This window comes from Cnephaeus nilssonii (assembly GCF_951640355.1).
Source record: "Cnephaeus nilssonii genome assembly, chromosome: 22".
Classification (NCBI taxonomy): Eukaryota; Metazoa; Chordata; class Mammalia; order Chiroptera; family Vespertilionidae; genus Cnephaeus; species Cnephaeus nilssonii.
The window spans coordinates 5,517,410-5,540,975 of record NC_137093.1 but is presented as its reverse complement, the minus strand read 5'-3'; the positions used below and the strand labels follow the sequence as shown (position 1 = coordinate 5,540,975).

At 58.6% G+C, this 23,566-nt stretch overlaps 1 protein-coding gene across 1 annotated transcript; it reads left to right on the top strand.

Moving 5' to 3' along the window:
- Window positions 1-12,071: 12,071 nt before the first annotated feature.
- HSPB8 (heat shock protein family B (small) member 8) lies at window positions 12,072-22,944 on the top strand. The gene is made up of 3 exons (XM_079762342.1): window positions 12,072-12,938; window positions 18,249-18,312; window positions 21,959-22,944. The coding sequence occupies exons 1-3, from the start codon at window positions 12,572-12,574 to the stop codon at window positions 22,116-22,118; spliced, it is 591 nt and encodes a 196-aa protein (XP_079618468.1). The 5' UTR covers window positions 12,072-12,571; the 3' UTR covers window positions 22,119-22,944.
- Window positions 22,945-23,566: the final 622 nt, after the last annotated feature.

The window sequence follows — 23,566 nt, the reverse complement described above, 5'->3', positions numbered from 1 at the left end:
CCCAAACCAGGGCCCACCACCAGCCCAGCTCAGTCTGAGCAGCCAGCCTCTGCCCGGGCCAGCCACGCCGGAGGGGAGCAGCTCTGGGGTCCTCCCGCGTCCTCGGACCCGGCGCCCAGCGGCCACGCCTGCCTGCTTCCCATTCACAGCTCAGCAGAGCCGTCTCCGGGGTCCGACTCTCAGCCTGTACGAAACACGGGTCTGTCCTAATAAAGGTCCCACAGTATGGTGTTCGCACACACGGCGTGCTCTGTGCCTTCTGGGGTGAGGCGGAGGGAGGGAGGGGGAGGGGGGAGGGAGAGAGGGTGGGGGGAGGGAGGGGGAGGGGGAGGGGGGAGGGAGGGAGGCCTTGCTCGTTTCTTTAACCTGCAGAACAAGCCTGGAGGCCCGGGCTTCATGTGCTCTCAGGGCGCCGTGCCTTAGGGCCTGTCCCGGGCCTTGGCGGGCGCTGGGTTAGTCTCCCCACGACCCTGTGAGGGTGTGAGGTCCTCCTTCCGACAGGGAAACCAGGTCCCGAAAACACTTCCCTGCCGCGGCCAGGAGGCGATGACAGGACCAGGCCCACGGCCCGACCCGCTGCCCACCTCTGCTCCCCGCACTGGGCTGGTGGCAGGAGGAGCCAGGCCCTTCGGTAGGAGGTTTTCTCCACGCCCCGAGGGGCAAGAGGAAGTTCAGTGCGGGGGACACATTCGGGATCCAAGGACCAGACCTAAAGCGCGACCCTGCGGCCACCAGCCATCTGTAAACGGGGACAGCAGTCCCCTCCCCGAGCCTCTGTGGGAACTGAGGGCAATGGGGGCTCTAAAAAAAGGCCGGCCAGTGTGGCTCGGGGTCGCAGGTCAAGGGCATGTACCTAGGATGCAGGTTTGAAGGGCATGTACCTAGGTTGGTCAGGCACTTGCAGAAGCCAACTACTGAATCTCAATCTCTCTCTGTCTCTCTCTTCCTCTCTCCCTCCCCCCCTCTCTATCTCTCTCTCTCTCTCTCTCTCTCTCTCTCTCTCTCTCTCTCCCCCCTTTCTCCCTTCCCCCCTCTCCCCCTCTCCCCCCCTTCTCTCTCTCTCTCTCCCCCCTCCCTCTCTCTCCCCCCCTTCCTCCCTCTCTTTCTCTCTCTCTCCCCCTTTCTCCCTTCCCCCCTCTCCCCTCTCTCTCTCCCCCTCCTTCCTCCATCCCTTACATTTTCTCCAAACATCAGTGGGAAAGTGTCCTAGGGTGAGGACTAACGAATGAATGACAGGGCATGGCCTGCTCTCAGGGCCTGTGAGCATCGTCACTGTCCCCGGAGCGGAGACGGGGCCTGCAGGCGGGGCTCGTGCACGTGGCCACACGGACCAGGAGCAGGGCCTCCGTGTCCTCAGTGCCGGCCTCCAAGCTGCTGCCCTGGAGACGGGGCTGGAACCCACGGGCGGGAGGCAGGGGGAGGGGGACCTGGGGCCAATCCCAGGCCAGGGAGAAGCCTCGCCCTTTCTCAAGGAAACCTGAGTTTTTAGATAAAAATTTCCCGACTTTTAAAACGTTTGTAACTCATTCCTCCTCCCCAAACACCATGTGGGTCAAAAATATGATACACACAAACACAGACATAATACATGTCTCAGGGCCAGACAGGAGGCCGGGCCCGGGCCCCTCACCCCACCGCAGGGCTAGGGAGGGATTCTCACCGAGTCCTGCACAGTCTTGTCCACCCCTGTGAGGGGTTATCAGCTGGGGAGAGAGCAAACAAGACAGGTTCCCACCGCCCCGCCCGCCCCCGCCCCGGGCATCCTGCCCCCTGGAAATCTCTCCTGGAGGTGACTGGGACGGGACACCCCCCCGGGGTACATCCAGTGCTAACCTCCACTGTCACTCCCCCCCTCGCCCCTCCCGTCCCCGCTCCTGCCCCCCACACACACTGATTAACTTCTTCCCACATAGGGTAAGGCAACAGCCCTGTCCTCCTCTGAAGTTCTATCAGTAAAGAACAGGAACAATAATGATAACCTTTTATGGAGCAACTAGCCCTTTTCCCACCTTAACTTATTTTCATGACGACCCCGTTTAGTCCCATTTGACAGAGCAGAACGTTGAGGCTCACAGAAGACCCCGGAGCTCGTGGGTATTTGAGCCCAGGTCTGTGGGCTGCAGGTTTCTGCTCGGCCCTCCCGCTCTGACGGAGGAGAGCTGGCCTCCGTGAGGCCCGACGCCTTTTCCCAGGAAACGTGGCTGCAGGAGGCTGCCCTGTGACGCCGGCTCCCCTCCCCGAGTCCGCAGGGACGCCAGCTTTCTGTTTCCTGCCGGGCTCCCACTGACAGGAACCCCAGTGATTGTCCTAAACAGGTGCCCGCCCCTCCCAGCTCCACGCCCCGGCCGCCAGGGAGAGGGACCAGCGTTCGGGGGGCATCTCTCTCCCAGACCTGCCCAGGGATGGAGCGCCCAGGCACACACAGCCCTTCGGGGGCGAAGGCATCAGGCCAGCAGGGGTGGGAGGAGGATGAGCGAGGCAGAGCCCGCTTGCTTGGAGACCTAAGCCAGTGGAGCCCTTTCCGGGACCCGGGACCCGGTTCCGCCCCGTTACAAGAGGCTGCTCAGGCCAGCGGTCCTCGCCTGACAGACGTCAGAGCCGCCCGTGACCTCCCAGAGCCGCCGAGGAACACTGCTGTGGTGGGAGCCAGACGGGGTGTCTGAGAGGCTTCGGTCCCGTTAATACGCAGCCGGGAGGGATGGAGAACTACTGAGTCCGGTGGCACCGGAATGTCACCTGCCTCCAGTCTGCTGTCCTGCGCGTGCCACAGCTGTCATGGTGATTTACAGCCACAACAGCGCCCTCAAGAACTGATGTCTGGGCTGATGCTGGAGAAGGGGCTCAGGAAAGAGGAGGGAGAGGCATCCCAGGCTGGGCCGTGTGTGTGTGTGTGTGTGTGTGTGTGTGTGTGTGTGTGTGTGTTCGGGACCAGAGGCCGCCTTCCACCAGCCTGTGGCTCTTCAGCCCGGCCTCCACGCATTCCTCCCTGAGCTCACGGCTGTGGTAACTGGTGTTTGTTAGTTCACTGCCCGCCTCCAAGAGGACCAGCCCTATCGGCCTGTTCACCGCCCCCCCCCCCACCCCGCGCCCCCGCAGGCCCAGCCTTATGGGCCTGTTCACCGCCCCCCCCCCCGCCACCCCCCGCAGGCCCAGCAGGCCCAGCAGGCAGCCACACCTGGCCCAGCAGCGAGGGTCACCTGATGGGCCTGCCGTGCAGCCCGAGGGCTGTGGCCAAGTGGGACACGTCGCACTTAGGGAGCCAAAGACGCTCTCCTGCTCTTCCCTCGGGGACTGTGTCCCTCCTGGGCGTCAGAGAAGGCAGCCAGGCAGACAGACGGCGGACAGACAGATGGCACCTGCTTCCGGTCCAGCACCAGGGGCAGCTCTGGGGTTTATGTCCTGAAATTAGAGAATAACGTGCTTTTTTAAATTAATGTTCTTTAATTGTTCAATGACACCTGACATTCAGTGTCCTATTAGTTTCCGGTGTCCGGCATCGGGGTCAGACATTTATACAACTAGGAAGCGACGGCCCCAACAGCTCTAGTCCCCACCTGGCCCCGTACTCGGTTTTTACAGTAACTACGGACTGTGTTCCCTGTGCTTCACATCCCGTGACTGTTCCGAACTACCCTCTGACTTCTCAATCCCTTCCCTTCTCCACTCAGCTGCCCAACTCCCCTCCCTTCTGGCAGCCACTGGTCTGTTCTCTGTGTCTGTGAGTTTGCTTCTGTTTTGTTTGCTCATTTATTTTGTCCTATAGGTTCCACATGTAAGTAAAACCGTATGGTATTTGTTTTTCTCTGTCTGACTTATTTCACTTAGCACATTAGCCTCTGGTCCATCGATAGCGTTACAAATGGTAAGATCTCGTTCTTTTTCATGGCCAAGCAACAGTCCATTGTCTGCTGGGAGTCCCGTGGTGGTGGCTGTTATTTAAGGCCGTGTCTGCGAGTGAGAACCTGGGAGTTAGAAAGACCTAGGTTTCAGCCTGGCCCTGCTACTTCCTAGCTGTGTGTGTATGTGTAGGTGGCTTACCCTCTCTGAGCGTCAGGTCCCTCATCTTTCCGATGAGGACAGTAAGTACCGATCTCATAGGCTGCCGTAAAGAGGAGAGCTGCTGCATGCAAAGCACTTAGCCCAGGGCCTGATTGCATCATCTTCATCATCGTTACCGACACTAAAAAAATAAAAAAATAAAAAAAATTAGGGGCGTTTCTGTTGCCCAGGTAAGCTGATGACACATTTTTGGGATGGTTCCAGGTCACCTGGGCAAAAGGTCAAACCACCTCGAACACCAAATTCTCAAGAGAGTCACTCCCAGCTGCCGCCCTCCACAAGTGTCTCCTCCACGAAGAAGAATCTAGAGCCTCCTAAGCAGTGGGCGAGTGCCACGGTGTCCCCACCCCGACGCGTCATCCACATTTGCCACCAGACCTGCTCCGACATCGGTGCACCCGTGGGAGGCGTGGGGCGCGGTGCGGCGTTCCCACCCCCTCTGCTCCTGGCCCTCCACGTCCCATCGCTACGGCCAACCGTGGGCACATGGCTCAGGGCAGTTGTCCTTTTTGTCTTTTTCTTCCATTGCCAACGGACGTTATCAAATCATTTCCCCAGGTGTAACGCTGGGCCCCTTCACAATCTACTCTGGAGCCTAAAACCAAAATAGACACCAACCATATCGAATGTACTCATACTTGTGCGCGCGCGTGCACACACACACACACACACACACACACACAGTTTTTTCCCTCCAGTCTCCCTCACCTCCACCCTATTTCTGGATGAAGTGGTCTTAACTGAAGGGAATCCATGACCTCCCACTAAGCTTTTATGCATAAAAATACCCGCATTTTGGTGCAGAAAAGTACATATTCTCACCAGTTTCCCAAAGGGACCCAACTTGGAATCGTTTGCAAAATCTGTCTTGACGCTCAGGTTATGGCAGAGGTTCGGTTGCCTCCCAAGAGCCATTGCTCTTTCATCCCCTCCATTTTTAACTGGGTTCATAGCCGCCCAGAGTAAAGATTGCACTTCCCAGCCTCCCTTGCAGCTAGGTGTGGCCATGTGACTAATGCTGGCCAATGAGATATAGGCAGAAATTTTGTGTGGTAGCTTTCAGAAATTTCTATAGATCTGTGTGTGTGCTTTTCCCTTCTTCCCTCCCTCCTCCCTCCCTCCCTCCCTCCCTCCCTCCCTTCCTTCCCTCCTTCCCTCCCTCCTTCCTCCCTCCCTCCCTCCCTCCATCCTTCCTTCCTCCCTCCCTCCCTCCCTCCCTCCCTTCCTGCTGGATGGAATGTGGCTATGATGCTGGAACTCAAGTGGCTCTCTGGTCCGTGAGTGGCTTTGGGAATGGAGCCCATACAGACAAAACAGTAAGATGGGAAGGTCTCGTTTCTAGACTTTGTGGAGTAGGAGCCCCATGTCAGTACCAGACAGTCTCTGGACGTGAACACGAGGGAGAAACACTTCCCTCTTGTTTCAGCCACTGTTGTGTTGACTCTGCTATTCACAGCCAAAGCTCATCTCATACTCAGGGTGAAACAGCCCCAAACAGGATGTCTTGTGTGCTTACAGCTCTCCTTGTCCGTCTCTATCCTCCTCCCAGCTTCTTCTCCCCCCCCCCCCGACCTCCCCCCCCGCCTTCCTCCTCTCCCCCCCCACCCTCACCTTCCTCCTCCCCCCGCCCCCCCCCGCCCCGGGCACAAACCATGAGACCCTCGGGCTGAACCCGCCCAAGAGCCAGCTGCCCATTCTCAGACGTAAAAGCAACACAAACAGACAGACAGACAGACAGACTTCTTTCCAAAGCAGATGCCTAGTGTCAGGGTCACCACTGGTCGGACCAGCTCTGCCCTGACCTCAGAGGTCCCTGGGAAAGGCACCGTCAAGATGCCGCTCGCTCCAGCTCTCCCTCCCCCAAAGGCCTCCGAGCCACCCTCTGCCTAGCGCCTCAGAGCCCCAAACCGCCAGGCAGGCACCGCGCCCTGGGCCGGGGCTCCTGGCAGAGGAGAGGGGAGTGGCCCCCAGGAGGGGTGCTGAGAGCGCTCTTTGAAGCCACACCAACAAGCACAAGAGGACAGAGGTCGGAACAGTCAGGCGACCCCCTCGCCCTCGTTGCAGATACATCTGAGATGCCCGCGCCTCGGAGGAGCAGAGCCTAAGGCTCACCGGGCGCTGCGGCCAGCCGGGCGCTCTGCTCCTCCGCGAGGCTGGCGGGATGGGAAGGAAGAGGCAGCCGGCTCCCGCGCTCGGATACCAAATGCTTTGAACCCGCAGCCTCAGGCTGGCGTCTGCTTCTCACTCACCGGCCGCATCTAGTCCCACGCTCCTCACAGCACAGGCGCCAGGACAGTCGGTGCCACCTGGCAGGCACCCGGGACCTGGCTGCGCCCGATGCACCCGCCGGGTCCTGTGCTGGTGTCGCTGACCCGGCCACATGCCCTCAGCCCCCATGGCCCGGTCGGAGGGAGGAGGCAGAAAACAAACAGGACAGCGGTGTCGCTTATGATGACGGAGGGGCAAGTGCCGCTGAAGAGGAAGTCAGCTGAAGAGAGTGACTCAGGCCAAGCGGCGGGGGCTTCTCGGAGGAGGGGCCGTTTCAGTGGAGTCACAGACGGAGGAGGGACAGCCGTGGAGGTGGGGTCGGCCCAGGCAGCGGCGGCAGCGGCGGGTGTGGGGCCTCAGACAGGAACATGTGCGGTTCTGTCCGAGGGACAGACAGGAGGTCGTGGGACTCAGCGGGTGAGGGAGGAGGGTGGCCGCAGGGGATGGGACCAGTAAGGTAGCCAGCAGCCTCCATCTCCTTCATCGACGGCAGCACCGACAACGCTTTCCCTGTTGTTCGGTGACGCGTTTATCGACAGACAGCAGAGCCAAGTCCTTCGTCTCCTCGTCTCCTCCCGTCACTGCTCCCTCTCTGGCCCTCGCGGGCGCTTTGCTTACAAGAATGAAGAACTAAGTGTGAACGAATGCGCCAGAGAATGAATGAGCCGAGGTGCGTCCCTGCTGGGCTGCTTCCGAGCCGGTCGGCAAGACGGGACTCCGCTTAGCCTTCCCAGCATGACACAGGGTGACCGTACCCCGCTGCCTCCGAGGGCGGCCGTGAGGAGTAAGAGGGAGGCACAGGGAGCAGAGCTTGGCGCGAAGTGGGTCTCACGTCACGGGCTTTGTGTTGGGTGTTGTTCAGAGAATGACACAGCGGTGAGCAGCCCAGACTCTGAGCCAGACTGACTGGGTCTGAATATGTGCTCTGCCACTCAGAAGCTGTGTGACCTAGACCAGTCACTTACCCTCTCTGTGCCTCAATATTATCACCCCGAACGGGGATAATAAACCTCTCTTAGAGCAACCTGGGTGAGGAATAAACAAGCTGACATCTGTAAACACAACTGGAGCAAAGCACTCACTGTTGGCTCTTCTTATGGTTCTGATGATGATGACTTCCTGTCGAGGTGGTCAGAGGAGCTGACCCCCTGGAGAGCTTTGGGGGACAACGGGAGGCTGCCAGGGCTCAGTCAATAGCCTTACCTTCATGGGACGGGGAGGCACAGACTCGCTGAGGGTGGGCCCGTGCCGGCTGCTATGTTATTGATGTATCAACCATTTGTTTCTGTGTGGGTGTAGCAGAGCACGGCGCCCCACGTTCAGACACAGCGGGGTTCAGAACCCACAGCTGGTGGCCTTGAACAAGTCACATCATGCCTCGAGCCTCAGTTTCCTCATCTGTAAAATGGGATGATGACAATAGGAACCTCTGTGGGGGGGAGGGGGGACTGATGTGAAGATTAAATAAAAACACGCTTGGAAAGCACTTCGCTTGGGGTCTGGCACCTTCTCAGCGCTCGCTCGGGAGATGTCAGTGAACATCCCAGAGCTGACCCTGTGTGGGTCTCTCACATGTGCGCACAGGGCTGCTAACACATCTTCCTCGGCCAAGATACACTGAGCTCCGCAAGGCACCAGGCACCCTTCCAGGCCCGGGGGGGGGGGGGGGGGGGGGGACGGGGGGGGGGCGCTGCTGCGAACAGGACACCCAACAGTTCTGCCCTCGGGAGCCAAGTGCCTTCTGTAGGGGCCCGAGGAAAGAAAGGAAAAAAGCGGGAGCACATGTGCCCCTATTTGGTGGAGGATGTGCTGGCTCCAGCGAACTCGGAGTCGGTCTTCCTGGGCCTGGAGCCCAGAGGGGGCGGGGCTTGTCCCCACACCCGGAAAACAGCTCTGAACCCTTGGGCTGTAGCTAAAACGTGAGGCAGCAAGTCCTGCAGAAAACCTGGCCTTTAAGGGCGTCACAGAGGCCCCCCAGCCCCTCCCGCCACGGCTGCCCCACAGGTGCCGGCCATGAGCTGGGGAGGCCGGGCGGGCACGGGGCCTCTTTCTGCGGGAAAAGCAGAGGCAGAGCCTGTCCGCCTGGCACTGCCGTGCGGGCTGCTCCCGGCCCGGGTCCAGGACGCAGGGGATGCCACCCTCGCCCCGACTGGCCGGTTTGAGGGTTCACTACGGTCCTTCCATGCGGAAGCTCCAAGAAGATGGCAGCCTAAAGCACCCCGTCCCAGGGCTGGGGTCCAGCATCCCCCACACCCTCCAAGGGTCTCTCCTGCCCTAGAACCAGCCTGGACCCCCCTCTCCGCCGGCCTCCCCGGGCCTGGCCTGTGCTCTCAGCCAGGGAGCTTGCCGATCATGTTCCCGGGGGTGAGCTGACTCCTCCCGAGGTGGCTGGGTCAGCAGGACAAGCCGCTGCCTCCCTGCTCAGCTCCCCAAGTGGAAGGCTGGCCTGGCCCCAAAATGCGGCGAGTGTCCGGTGCGGGACGGGGTCGCAGGCCCGTGGGAGGGTCACCGAACAGGACCCGGGTAGCAGAGTCCATTCTGGCTGCTACCGGGCTCCCAAGTCCCGCTGGCTCAGGCTCCCACCCCCAGCCCGCTGTGTGGCCCAGGGGAGGTGGCTTTACCTCTCTGAACCACGAGAACTCAATGCCGTCATAGTGAAGAGATGCGCACGGGGCCTGGTACACAGTCAGTGTCAGTAAACGCAAGTGGTGACCGTGATGGTAAGAGGCGTAGAGCAGAGGGCTCAGGTTCGAACCCCAGCTCTGACACTTAACAGAGGCTGTGTATATGGGCAAGTCACGCCATCCCGCTGTGCGTTCCCTCACCTGTGAAGTGGGGTAATGACAGTCCCTTCCTTGCCGGGCCATGGGAAAATTAGGTGAATTAATGCACATAAATTCAAAGAGCTTAGAATAGGACCTGCCACATCGCAGGTGCCAGGTAAATGCCATGATGCCTAAACCGGTTTGCTGGCCGCACGCCCTCTCTCCCCTCCCCGGGGCCTCGAGGCTGCAGGCACTCTCGAAATGAGAAGGTGGGTGAGGCCCCGCGGCTGTGTCTCCACCTCCTCCCAGGCCCCGTGGGCTGTGGAAGGGAGGCCTGGAGAGGAGGGAGAAGAGGGTCTTCAGAAACAATTCCACCTGCAGACTCGCCACAGACAACACAGTCCCGACAGACACCCCCCACTCAACCCACAGCAAACCCATTCAAACCCACAGAAAACCCACTCAAACCCACTCAAACCCACAGCAAACCCATTCAAACACACTCAAATACACAGCAAACCCACTCAAACCCACAGCAAACCCACTCAAACCCACTCAAACCCATTCAAACCCACAGCAAACCCACTCAAACCCACAACAAACCCACAGAAAACCCACTCAACCCATAGCAAACACACTCAAACCCACAGCAAACCCACTCAAACCCAGAGCAAACCCACTCAAACCCATTCAAACCCATTCAAACCCACTCAAACCCACAGCAAACCCAGTCAAACCCACAGCAAACCCACTCAACCCACTCAAACCCACAGCAAACCCACTCAAACCCACTCAAACCCACAGCAAACCCACTCAACCCACTCAAACCCACAGCAAACCCACTCAAACCCACAGCAAACCCACTCAACCCACTCAAACCCACAGCAAACCCACTCAAACCCACAGCAAACCCACTCAAAACCACAGTGAACCCACAGCAAACCCACTCAAACCCACAGCAAACCCATTCAAACACACTCAAACACACAGCAAACCCACTCAAACCCACTCAAACACACAGCAACCCCATTCAAACCCAGTCAAACCCACAGCAAACCCACAGCAAACCCACTCAACCCACAGCAAACCCACTCAACCCACAGCAAACCCAGTCAAACCCACAGCAAACCCACTCAACCCACTCAAACCCAAACCCACAGCAAACCCAATCAAACCTACTCAACCCACAGCAAACCCACTCAAACCCACAGCAAACCCACTCAAACCCACAGCAAACCCATTCAAACCCAGTCAAACCCACAGCAAACCCATTAAAACCCAGTCAAACCCACAGCAAACCCAGTCAAACCCACAGCAAACCCACCCAAACCCGCTCAAACCCACAGTGAACCCATAGCAAACCCACTCAACCCACAGCAAACCCAGCCAAACCCACAGCAAACCCACTCAAACCCACTCAACCCACTCAAACCCAAACCCACAGCAAACCCACTCAAACCTACTCAACCCACAGCAAACCCACTCAAACCCACAGCAAACCCACTCAAACCCACAGCAAACCCATTCAAACCCAGTCAAACCCACAGCAAACCCAGTCAAACCCACAGCAAACCCACGGGACCAGCCGCTCCCCCTTCCCTCCCACCCAGGTCCCTCACCGGCCCAGCCTAAGTCCCAGGCCAGGCAGCGCCCTCTGGGCATGCAGCGCCCTCCATCCTGGCTCCGCACTGGCGCCCGGCCCAGCAGGAATGACAGAGCGTGAGGCTCAGGCCCAGCGGTGACATCAGACTGAAGCTCCCAGCGGGATGGTCTCGCCCCGGGCTAGTGGGGACCCAGTCGCTGGGATGTGGTGGCCGGGGCCAGGCTGGGGGCTCAGCTCCCTCCCGGATAGAGGGAGAGGCAGGTGGGGTCACCACTTGCATTTACTGGGGTCCGGTCAGTCCACTCAGCAGGCATCAGAGATTCAAGAACAACCCAGACCCCCGCCCGGGCCCTGCCGCCCCATAGCTGCGTGCAGGGGCCTAACCCCGCGCCCTGTTTCCTCATCTGCAAAACGGGGTGGTGGTGGGCTGCAGTTGCTCCCCGCACGCACGGGTGGGCACGCCGGGCAGTGGAGGATGGTGAGTGCGGGTACCCTCCATGTTCTTATTTTTAGCAACTGCCTCATGCGGGCACCGCTGAACATCACAACGATTTCTCAGCCAATGACTCACCGAATTCCTCTGCACCCCCACCCACCACGGCAAGGCGGGGCTGAGCCCCAGAGCCCACAGAGGGAAGCCTGCCCCAGATCGCCCACCTGTTGGGGCAGATCAAAGATGGGGCCCTCCCATCAAAGGGGGTTTGCAGTCATTCTCCAAGCCCCGGGGCGGGGGGCGGGGGGGCAGGGAACTGGAGAACAGGTCCTCTCTGGCTTCACAGGTCAGACCGACACCCCGGCCTGGATCGCACCTGTTGATAAGTTCCAGTATTAACATCTGTTGATAAGTTCCAGTATTAACATCTGTTGATAAGTTCCAGTATTAACATCGTAGTAACAACAGAGAGGCCACCGCGTCCCACGCAGTTTCAAAGGGCCTGGTACAGGGAGCTGGTGGGTGAGAACTCAACTCTGCAAACACGTCCGTCCGCCCAGCGCGGGAGGCTGATTCCTCCGGGCGCCGCGAGCTGGCTGCTCTGAGGGCCATTTCACAGGTGGGAACGGGGCGCTTGGGGTAACGTGAGAGCCTGGCAGGCACTGGAGGCGAGCTCAGAGCTTGTCGCTGCTGCAGCCCGGGCCACCTGCCCTCAGACCCGTGGCTCCCGGGTCCCTGGTCCCCTCTGTGGCAGGATCAGCAGGCTCGGGGGAAAGTATTTGCAGAGGGTGATCTGAGCCTGCGGCCAGCAGAGGGTTATTAATAGCCGGGCCTCAGAGCTGGCTGGGAGGGCGGCTCCGGGGAGGGCGGGGAGGCGGGCGGAGCCGGCTGGGGGCGGAGAGCCTGTCCCAGAGGCGGCTGCCCGGCCCTCCCCGCCCCCTCGGGCCAGCGGGGCCTCCGGATCCGCAGGGCCAGTTCATCACCTCGGAATACTCCCGTGACGGACCCTGGGCAGTACCCGCCTCCGCCGCAGCAGCTATAAATAAAAGGCTCCCAGCCCAGAAGCCAGGAGAAGTTTCTAGGCCTGCGTCCCAGGGTTTATTAAGCTCCTGGCTCCACTTGAGACCTTGGCGGCTCTGGCTTCGAGCCTGGACAGCCCGGGAGGACAGAGGCTGGCGGATCGCGGGTGAGGCGGTGTGGACAGAGCGCTCCGGGATTCTGCAGGACCAGCAGCCCAGGGGGGCCTGTGGCGGCCGGAGAGTCTTTGGGGTTTGGGACCCCAGCCTGGTGCCTGCCCCCACCCTCCGCAGTGGATGGTTCAGCAGCTTTGGAGGCTGAAGAATTAGCGTGCAAGGCTAGCCACCCGCACCACCTGGCTGTGTGACCTTGGGCAGGTGGCTCCCTCTCGCTGAGCCTCCTTTGCGCTCCAGCTCAGCATCCGCCATGGCTGATGGTCAGATGCCCTTCTCCTGCCACTACCCAAGCCGCCTGCGCCGGGACCCCTTCCGAGACTCGCCCCTCTCCTCCCGCCTGCTGGACGACGGTTTTGGCATGGACCCCTTCCCCGACGACCTGACGGCCCCCTGGCCCGACTGGGCGCTGCCCCGACTCTCCTCGGCCTGGCCAGGATCCCTGAGGCCGGGCACGGTGCCCCGGGTGCCGACGGCCACAGGCAGGTTTGGGGTCCCTGCGGATGGCAGGAGCCCCCCGCCCTTCCCTGGGGAGCCCTGGAAAGTGTGTGTCAACGTGCACAGCTTCAAGCCGGAGGAGCTGATGGTGAAGACCAAGGACAGATACGTGGAGGTGTCTGGTGAGTGGGGAGCAGGAGGGAGAGAGAAGGGGGTGGGGTGGGGGCTGCAGGCTGAAACAGCTCAGAGGACTTCTCCGCAGGGGAAGCTGTGCGGCTGACGCAGGCGACCTCAGGGCTCAGGAATGCAGCCCCAGAAGCTCCCTTTAGGGAGAACTCCCCTGTCCTGGCCCCGGAACACTGGGCCTGACCAGCTGCGGGCCTTGGGGTGCCGGCCTACCCATCAGAGCCGCAGGGAGGTGGGAACCCGGCCGGATACGGTGACGGAGAATCACAGAGGTAGAAGTGACACAGGCATAGGCGTTGAAAGACAGAAGAGAAATAGGGTTCCTTGCACCCCAGCATCACAACATGGCCTCGAAGGTGTGTTTAATGTGGGGTGTTAGCAACAGCCTGGCTTCAAGGGCAACACTCCCCTTGTCCCGGCTGAGAACACTGAGGCTTCATCGCCACGTTAAGGGTACGAACTGGTCACCTTGACCAAGCTTCCTGTCTGCCAGACCCACCTGAGCACTTCGCCTGCAGCTCCTCAGTCAATGCGACCAGAGGGCAGGGGTCCCATGGGTCTCCCCTTCTTACAGATGAGAAAGCGGAGGCTCAGGGGGGCTCAGGGAACTCTCCCGAGGCTCAAATCCAGCTGCCTGCGAGTTGGAGGCCAGAGGCGAATCGGTCATGTAAGCCCCTACGAGGGACTAAGGGCCGGCCTAAACCTCTTCTGCTCCTGCTCCCCAACACGCCGCCCCCAGCCCTGAGGACAGAGGCCTCCAGGCCCACTCGGGCTGAGGCTGGGCCCGGGCGGGATGCGCCCAAGGTCACGCTGTGAGTCAGCAGCAGAAGAGTCTGGGCCTGCCCACACTCCAGGAGAGAGGAGACGCTTTCTGTCGCTTCCCGGCAATTAAAGCTCCATTAAAAGGAGCCGGTTCCCAGCAGGCTCTGCCGGCCAGAAATCAATAAAAGCCTCGCAAACACTGCAAACAGGGGCGGGCGGGCGGGACCAGCCGGGCAGGAAGGCGTTCGGGGGAGTTTCAAAGCCCGGCAGGTCGGAATGATAAACATCGGAGGCGCTGGCAGGCGGGGCCGGAGTCAGGCCGGGGCCACGTGCCGGAGGGGGTCAGCCAGGGCTCTGGGCAGCCGTGGCCGGGAAGCTGGGCTGGGGTTCTGAAACAGGCTCCCCCACTGACCGGCAGGCTGTGCAGGTGACTTAGCGGCTCTCTGCTGTGCCTCCTAACCTGGAAATTGGGGTTCAAAGGGCTACACGGGCATAAGGATGACTGTATCCAATGGGCTGATGCGTGCAACGTGTGGGTGCAGAATGCCTGAAACTGTTACCGAAGCCGATGTTGCTAAAATGCCAGCCACACCAGAAGGCCCTGAGCAATCATAAACGGCAGATGGCCTTCGAGACCTGGGTCCCCGCCCCGGCTGCGCTGTTCACTCTCTAGATGGATGCGGACAAGAACGTCTTTTCACCGCCGAGTCTCAGTTTCCTCACCTGCAGAACGGGGATCATAATAATATCTATCCCACAGGCTACAGGGAAGCTTAGATACATGCAGACAATATGGAACATGAGAGTGTCTGTAGGATGGAGCTGGTGCTGGTGCCTGGCTGGCGCCCTGGAAATGGGCATTATTACGACCCCCCTCTCCGTCTGGGTTTCAGTTAAGGTGCTGAGTTTTCCACCCCAGGTCCGAGGGTCCGGTGGCCCTCCCAGGAGACCTCTGCCCAGCCTCTCCGTGCCCTTTTCTAGGTGCTTCTTAGCAAATGGGGTCGGGCAGCTCCAAGCCGAGACCCCAGCTAAGTCACTTACTGATCAGGAGGCTTTGAACGCATTTCAGAGCCTCAGTTTCCACATCTGTAAAATGGGGTCATTGGGGAACATAAAAAAGACCAAGACAGACAAAGCCTTTTGAGGCTGTAAGAGTCTCACAGGTATGCACTCAGCCACCTTGGCTTGACAGAATCCAGATCCCCTGAGAGGACGTACAGTCTCTCTCGCGAAAGCAGTTTGAAAAATCAGATCAACAGCAGAGGCTCCGTCTAAAACGCAACTTTCAAGGGAAGTCAGACGTGAAACCGGCCTCCCCTCCGGCATCACAGAGTGACAAACCGATTCCCCACGCACTTGGTGCTAAATACCTACACAGGCTGGCTCGCCGCTTCCTCACGTGGACTTCTAAGTAAACATGGCTAGGTTTGTTACACCCATTTTACAGATGAGGAAACTGAGGCCCAGAGAGAGGAATTCACCTGAGATCACCCACTTCTCCATGGCAATGTCTGAAATTCAAAGCCAGGCCAACCTAGCCAGTTCCCGGTTCCGATTGCGTGGCCCTGGGCAAAACCTCCCTACCCCCTCCTACCCTCAGCGCTACCATGAAGGTGGACTGGGTCAGTATTTGCCAAACAGTGTTCTTTCAGCTGTCACTAGGCATCTGAGAAATGGCTGGAGGAGGGGGTCCAGACTTCTAGAGGGTGCCAGATGAAACAACATTATAACCGTCTTCTCGCTGTGGGGCTTGGCAGAGCGTTGAGTTTGCTAACGTGGTTTCTGCCTCTCTGAGAGACGGCCTTGTCTTATCTGACACATGTGAGTGTCCAGTTCCAGAGAAGTGTTTGGATGATGCCGGACTAAAGATTCCCATCATGCCTCTCACACTCCCACCCCCGCCCTGCAGCCACCAGCCAAGACACGTTCCCTTCCCGGGCCACTGGGCCAGGCTCTGGGCGGGGAGGGACTGGAAAGCCCCCAAGACCGTATGCCCGGCCCTTCTCCTCCCCCAGGCCCCCCTCCCCGGGTGACAGCCTGCCTCCTTCAGCTGGGCCGTGGCCTCCCCGAGGGCTGATGCCCACGTTCCTCCGAGCCTCTTAGCGTCCCTGGACTTCAGATGAGTTCTGTTTTTCTTTCTTTAATCATAATAATTACTTTTTTATGTTTACAAAAATCAAATTATTCCCATGTAGAAAATAAACAGGAAAGCAAAATAATGACTCATAATCCTTCAACTGCCCCTACTAAATAGATATTCAAATGCTATGCAAATTAAGCTTTAAGACTCAACACCTTCTTTCAACCAGATGAACCCCACCCCAGGCCCACCTTATGGAAATCAGAGACCCTCTCCTCCCTGACCCCAAAACCTTGTTCCCAGAGCATGGACAGGGAGGGTTCGCTTCTGAGGGGCAATCCTGTCCCAAACATCAAAATAAACCAAGAGCGTTTACCTTCACACAATATTTTTACAACTTACAAAGCGATTCTGTGACTCACTGTCATTCACTCCTCACAGTAACCCAGTAATTAGGATGTTGCTGTCACCCCCATTTTAGAGAGCAATACACTGAGGCTCTGAGAAAAGTAGATGTCAGAGCAGGGACTCAAGTCCAAAAACCACACACCCGCCTCTGAACCTTTGCTCCTGCTCTTCCAAGCTGTGTGACCTTGGGCACATCACTTAACCTCTCTGAACTTCTGTTCCCTATCCACAAAACTGCAGGAATAAGGCTGGTGTGGAAATGAAAGTTGTTACAGGTGAGGTGCTTAGAACAGTGGCTGACACCACGCAAGTGCTATCTGAGTTTGCTATTATTACTCTGTCCCCGCTTCCTCCTTTATTATTCCCAGGACGCAGTGTGCAGAAGGGCTGAGTCAGAGGCACTGGCCTGTCCCCAAGGGAGACAGGCCTCCAGAGGCCCAGGCTCCGGGGAGGGGACCAGGGGCTGACCGCGCGCCTCTGGCCACGTGCCGGTGGGAGCGCCGGGCAGCTGGTGGTCAGGGACTTGGCAGGTCAGAACACACTCTCAGAGCATCAGCACATTCACAGAATAGCAGCACTCCAGTGTCAACACCATTTCCTATAACTGCCCCTTTCTGCCCAGCTGGGTGACTGAGCAGCACAGATCAAGCTTAGAAATTCTAGAACCCGGAATTTACCCTAAAGAAGCCCAAGAATATCAGCGCAGCGACATTCTTTCCATGTCAGGAGCCGTCCCGGTGCCCAAAAGCTGGGGACTGGCTGCATGACCTTGTGTGTCCCCACGGGGAACGCCGGGCAGCCGTGAAAAACCATGTCCAAGAACATCTGCCGTCACCCAGAAAAATAATTACACAGAGTGTGTTAGCAAGATGTAAAAACACGTGCACATTTGATAAGCTATATGGTGCCCAGCTACACCGCGTAACATCGATGCGTTTCTAAGTACAGAACGACCAGTCTGGGACATTACAGAAATGCCAGTGGTTTTCCCAGCGCGATGGGGTTATGGGTGGTTTTGATTTTTTTCATTATTTTCTACATTTTCTAACTTACACATGCATTATCTCGTAATCAGGAAAAAGTAATTAAGAAAGGAGTAATGAATAAAAAAGCAATTAATAATGTAGCTACCTATAAATGGTCAGTTTTTAAAAATCTGGGACCACAGAAAATAACATATCCCACCAGGTTATTGAGTCTCGATTCCCCAGCCCCTCCGAAGGGCGTCCCTGTGTAAATGAGGGTCCCTCGCCCTGGGCCGTGGCCCCACAAATGAGGAGGGGAATGGCTTCCCTGACACTAACTCCTTGTTGACAGAGAAATTAGAGACGCTCTCTCCATTTAAATAAGTAAGAATGGGAAAGGGCCACGAGGCTCAGAATTTGTTGTATAAACTGCAAGGTGATAGGCAGTTTGGGCCCGGCCTCCTTGTAATTTCATCTTTTTCCTTCCTAAGTAAGGAAAATAAAACGACACCCCCTCCCCTGCCCCCTGCAGGAGGGACAGGGCAGTTCATACCATGAGCCTGCCCCTTCCTTAGGCCGAGCCCCTCTGGGAGGCCGGGTGGGTTTGGTAGCAATGGAAGCTGGGATGGGCAGAGAGGATCGGACCCAGCACCGGGCTTAGATTCAGAGAGAGCTGGTTCAGAGCCCGGGGCTGGGCCTCAGTTCCCGCACGGGTAACCCCGAGCAGCCCATCCTGGGAGGTGGGGAGGGTCCCTGAGCTGTGCATCCGGGGTGTTAGCCCAGGGCTCTCCTGGCTGCTGAGCAGTGGGTGCTGTCCAATGAGGGCTCAGGAGAACAGTGCCCACCTCTGTGATTTCCCCAGACAACACATCATTGTCTACAAACTGCAGTCAAGGCCCTGGTCCCGTCCATTGTCTTGCTTCATCTCCTCAGCAGCCTGGGAGGCGGGCTCAGGTGAGGGGCCCGAGGCTCAGACCGCTGGAGCCTCGAGTCTAGATCAAGCCCCAAGCCCCACCATGAGCGGGGCCGGGGCAGGGTTTGAACCTGAGCCCAAGGGACTCCGATCCTGACGTGGCGTTTCTCCCCTCCAGGCAAACACGAAGAGAAGCAGCACGAGGGGGGCATTGTGTCCAAGAACTTCACCAAGAAGATCCAGTAAGTGACCCCTGGGTGCGTTTCCGGGTGGGCTTGGGGGCGGGGGAGGGGCCTGGGACCCGCGTTCTGGGGTCTGTACCCTCCTGGGCGTCTCTCCTGAGAGACACCCCGCCCCGGCCGCGGGGTAGGGAACTGAACCTTCACCCTCAAGGGGAGATGTCACAGCAGAGGAATCACGTGAGCAGGAGGCCACCCGCAGAGCCAATGAGTCGGAGCCCCACGGAGCCCCATGGCAGCACCTGCAGCCTTTGGGTGCAGCTCAAGGTGCAGGCAGGAGCCCGCACCCTCCCGGGTGGTGGAGAGCCGTGGGCGGAAGGTGCTTGCAGGTAGAATTGAGAACAGCCCCGAGCGGTCCCTCACCCGAACGCCCTTTCCTCACGGCGAGGAGGACGGAGGGTGACGCTAGCCCTGCGGCCGCCCCGGCTGCACATCCGAGGAGAAGGCGGTGCCGGGTCCGCAGGCGGCAGCCCCTGGCAAGCGGGCGCCCGCATGGCTGTCATCCTTGTTGCTATGGGTCCTCACTCCGCCCGGCCCTGCAGACAGCAGGAGCCGGATTCCTAGGCGTCCTTTGGCCTCGGGATCCTGCAGTCCCGTCCCCCACGTGTCCCGGCCTGACCCCCTGCGATGCGGGTTCCTGGAAGCCGCGGGCACTTCCCCATAAGGCAATGGCCTGCCTGTCTCCGTGCTCCCTGGCCTGCCGCCCAGGACCCCTCCCCGCGGTCAGGCAGCAGATCCAACGCTGCTGAGGGGAAGGGGGGGGGGGCGCGGATGTTTCTTTCAAGAGGCTCATATGAGGTGTCCCCGCGTCACAGACAGAGCTGCGCTGTGAAGGGGACTGAGGCAGAAAGAAGGCAGCGGATTAATCACCTTAGAACGGGGCCGTTTGCGTGGGTGCTGCCATCTCCGGGGCCTCCGGGGAAACAGCTCTGGGGGTTACTGACCCGACAGAACAGCCTGGAGCCCCGGAGGCAGGGCTGAGGGTCCGCTGGGCCCGGCAGCTGAGCCGGCTCCTGTGACAATTCTGCACTAGCACTGCCCTGAGCCCCCAGGTCCCCTCCCACCAACCAGCCACCCTGACCTGCCCGGACCCTCCAGGGCTCCCCTCATCCCAGACACTAAAGCAGGGGTTCTCACACTTTTTAAACGGGGGGCAGTTCACTGTCCCTCAGACCGTTGGAGGGCCGGACTATAGTTTAAAAAAAATTATGAACAAATTCCTATGCACACTGCACATACCTTATTTTGAAGTAAAAAAACAAAATGGCAAAAACACCCGCATGTGGCCCGCGGGCCGTAGTTTGAGGACGCCTGAACTAAAGGGTCCCCAGGACCCTCCCCCCTCGCCACGGCGTGAATCCTCCCCCTCTGATTGGTCAGTGCCCAGCTGCCTGCGGTTAAATCTCTCATCTCACCCAGGGGGTGGGGGTCCAGGCTCCTCTAACCTGAGCTGCTGTTCCCCGCGGAGGCGGAGGCACCCCGATGGGGCAGGAGAGGATGTGTGCGAAGCACTCAGCACAGGGGATAACTCCCGGCTCCTCCTGGGGACTGGCCTTATTAAAACCTCCAAACCAGGGCACCTGGCCAGAGACCTTGACTGAGTCTCCCCACCGCTGGGCCTCAGTTTCCCCGGGTGTAAAATGAGAGCTTTGTCCTGGGCAATCGTGAAGACGCTTTGGGGCTCTGACATTCTGGGGGTCAGTGACACGGGGCTTTGTGCTGAAATATTCACAGAACAGCAGCAGCTCACCCTCAGCAAAGCACTTCCTGCGTACCAGGCACGGGGTTCTCGCCACCTGCAGAGGCCGACACTTCCGTTACCCCTCCCCTTAAGGAAATGGGTTCAGGGGGCGAGAGCACAGGCTCAAGGCACACAATCAGGAAGAGTCAGAATTTGAATTCAGGGCCCTGGCCGGATAGCTCAGTGGGTTAGAGCATCGTCCCGGTAGGCCAAGGGTTTGATCTCCGGTCAGGGCACAAACAAGAAGCACCAAGGAATGCATGAATAAGTGGACCAACATGTTTCTCTCTCCCTCTCCCTCCCCCCCTCTCTAAAATCAATACGTTTTTTAAAAATTGCCACCATCTCCCATTGTATCCGCTGCCCATTGGGTTGGCATGCGGACGGTTAAGCAGAGCTGACCCATCCCAGCAGCCAGGGGGAGGGACAAACTTCAGAAGCTCGACTTGGCAGCTGCCCATGTTCCTTCTTTCTCATCCCTCCTTCCCACAGGCCCCGTTAATGCCCGCAGCTCAACTTGGCTGGCATCTCCTGGTACACTCGGCGCATGGGCTACGGGCTGTCCCTCCGGGAAGGGCCTGCCCATGACCCAGAGCGGGCTTACCTCACTTCCGGGTTCTTCCATCCAGACCCGTGACTTTGCTTTTACAACAGGCAGAGCCAGCCGGGGCCAGGAGAGCTCTATGGTGATCGAACCTTGTGTTCCCACCCCCCCCCCCCCCCACCATGGTCCCCTTTTCAAAAGTCAGGTGCCAGAGAGCTACTGTGAATTCAGAGACCAGGATTCCCATTCCACTCCCATCTGCCGCTCACCAGCTGTGTGACCTTGGGCAAATCACTCCTCTGACCTTGACCTCCCCATCTGTGAATCAGGAATGGTAATGGAACTCGCCTGGTGCGATTGTGGTTAACAAGGAAATGAGGTGCCTCAGGTGGAGTACCTGGCACACGGGAACCGCTCAGAGGCCCAGGTTTATTATTTTTATTCACAAAGGCATCCCGAAGAGGCCACCACAGGTTCTCCCGGTTCCAATAGTTTGTTGAAGAAACCGTGTCCTGGGGAGCCTCCTTCACTCCAAACAACCCCCAAATCGTGAAAACAGCCTCAGAACTGGAACCGGATTTGGGTTCAGAAAGCCCATCCTTGACGCTTGCTTGCTCCCTCACAGAGCCTGTCCTTTCATTTCCCTGAGTCGCTATAAATGCTGAATGCATGGGCTACCAACTCCTGTTAACCATCCGGGACCCGCTGCAAAGCTCTGACCAGGTCATGCCTACACACGTGTTTAGGGAACAAAACACATATCACCTTCTGCCAACACCTAAGATGTGCCAGTCACGGCTCATTCCAAACATCACCGCGGACGCTGGCACCGGCATTCTAGCCAGGCGGCCAGCCTGACCCGTTCTGCCAAACTGCCCATTCCACCATTAATTCCACCCACAATGCACGTGGCAGGTGGACACGCGCCACCCGCTGGGAGACACACCTTACGCTCCCCGCGGGGAGGGACGGTGGCCATTTCTGCCAACAGCCGGTGCGTCGTGGGTGCTAAGTGGAGACTTCAGCCTGGACCAGACACGGGGCCACGGCTCCCTTGTAAGTTCCTGCCGAGCAGGGTTTTACCACTCGCAAAGCATGTCCACATCCTTCGCAAAGACTTCCAAAGCTCCAAACGCGGTACACGTTTAATGTAACCATCTCCGTTGTGCAGAGGAGAGAACAAGCCCCGAGTAACTGAGTGGCCTTCCCAGGACCACACGCAGCTAGAAAGGGGCAGAGCCAGCACTCAGACCCAGCATTTGCACCCCAAGCCCAAGCTCTTACCAAAAGTATTTTCTTTCAGAGGAACAGAAGGACGTGTGGACCGCGTTCACATACATGACCAAACCCTGTGCTTCTCCTAGGCTGCCTGCAGAGGTGGATCCCGCCACGGTATTTGCCTCGCTGTCCCCGGAGGGCCTGCTGATCATCGAGGCTCCCCAGGTGCCCCCGTACTCCCCCTCTGGAGACAGCAGCTTCAGCAGCCAGCTTCCTCATGACGGCCAGGAAGTCACCTGCACTTGAGACCCGTCTTGGCCCATCCTCGTCACCCCCCCCCCCCAACCCCCAGGGCTTCTCTGATTCCAGGGTACATTAGTCATCACTTTAGCTGAACTCATAGACTTAGTGCCACTGAAATGTTGGGGGTCAGGGTCATCTGACCGGTCCCTAGAGAGTGTATACTAGGTGTTTGCACCCGAGGGCGCCATTGGCAAGTCCTGCTGGGTTGCGTTAGGCCAAAATGCTGGAAGTTTTTTCTCTTTACCTTTCTGTCTTGATAAAAATGTCCATTCAACAGCTGCAAAGCACGCAGAAGGGGACATAACATTTCACACAGTATCTCACCTTGCAAGGGCTGCTTTTCTCTGGGGACCTCGCCTCACCCAGATTCCTATTCTGGGCCCCAATGTCCGTGCCTGCCTCCTGGTTGGCTGATGGAGCTCACGAGCTCACCCCCCTGTGTTTGTGCAGCCCTGGCCTCCAGAGGCCACAGCAGGGTTCACTCCCACCGGGAGTGACCCACCAGCCACGTGAACACAGATGGCGCCTCTGCCCTGCACCCAGCACCCGCCGCACGTCCCCGAGCTCGCAGCCCCCAGGAGTCTGGAAGCCCCTCAGTTTTCCCTCTAGCTGAAGTCGCCCTTTCTCGTGTCTATGGCCCCGTCGGGATTTTTACAGAGGGGGCTGTCTCCAGGCAGCTCCGCCAGGAACCAAGCAGAGGCCAGGCAGCCTGGCAGGCAGGATGCGGTACTGTGCATATGGGTGGGACGTGTGTCATTGTTATCTGAATTGTGCTGTTCTTTAGGGGAAAAAATAACAGTAAATAATAATAAAGGAACTGGTGTTCTTAGCCTGTGTGCTTCCTTCGATTGAGGAATTAAATGCTACGTCACTTAGATTTCTAATATCAACTGGGAATGCTCTGGCTGCGAATACTAACACCCAACACGTAGTGGTTTAACTGACGTAAACCTCTACTGTCTGACTTTACAACAAGTCTAGATACGTGATTTCACAACGATTTCTTCAGCTGTGAAACCCGAAGGATTTCCCTCTTCCTCGGCCGTCTGACAAGTCTCCCCTCCTGTCTGCACGGCGGCTGCGGTGGCTCCGAGCACCCGTCCGGGGGGTGTGTCGGAGAGACGGCAGGGCACATGGCCTCCTCATCCGCACTCTCTTCGGCCGGTTCAAGGTCTGTCCCAGGAGCGCTCAGGAGGCCACGTTTACCTCATCCACCCAAACGGGGGCGTGTTTACCCCGAAGCCAGTCGCTGGCAAAAGGGAAAGGGGGGCCACAAGGGGCCTAGCTCAATGACTTACCCCCTGAGGCGGGCACACGGCTGGTGAACAGACACGGCTCTGCCAGGAAGGGGAGCGGCCGGCGGCTGTGAGGACAGTCAGCAGGGCAGCGACCGTCACAGACCAATGTGCCCGGGGCACCGGCCACGTTCGGGTTCAGGAAACCAAGTCAAA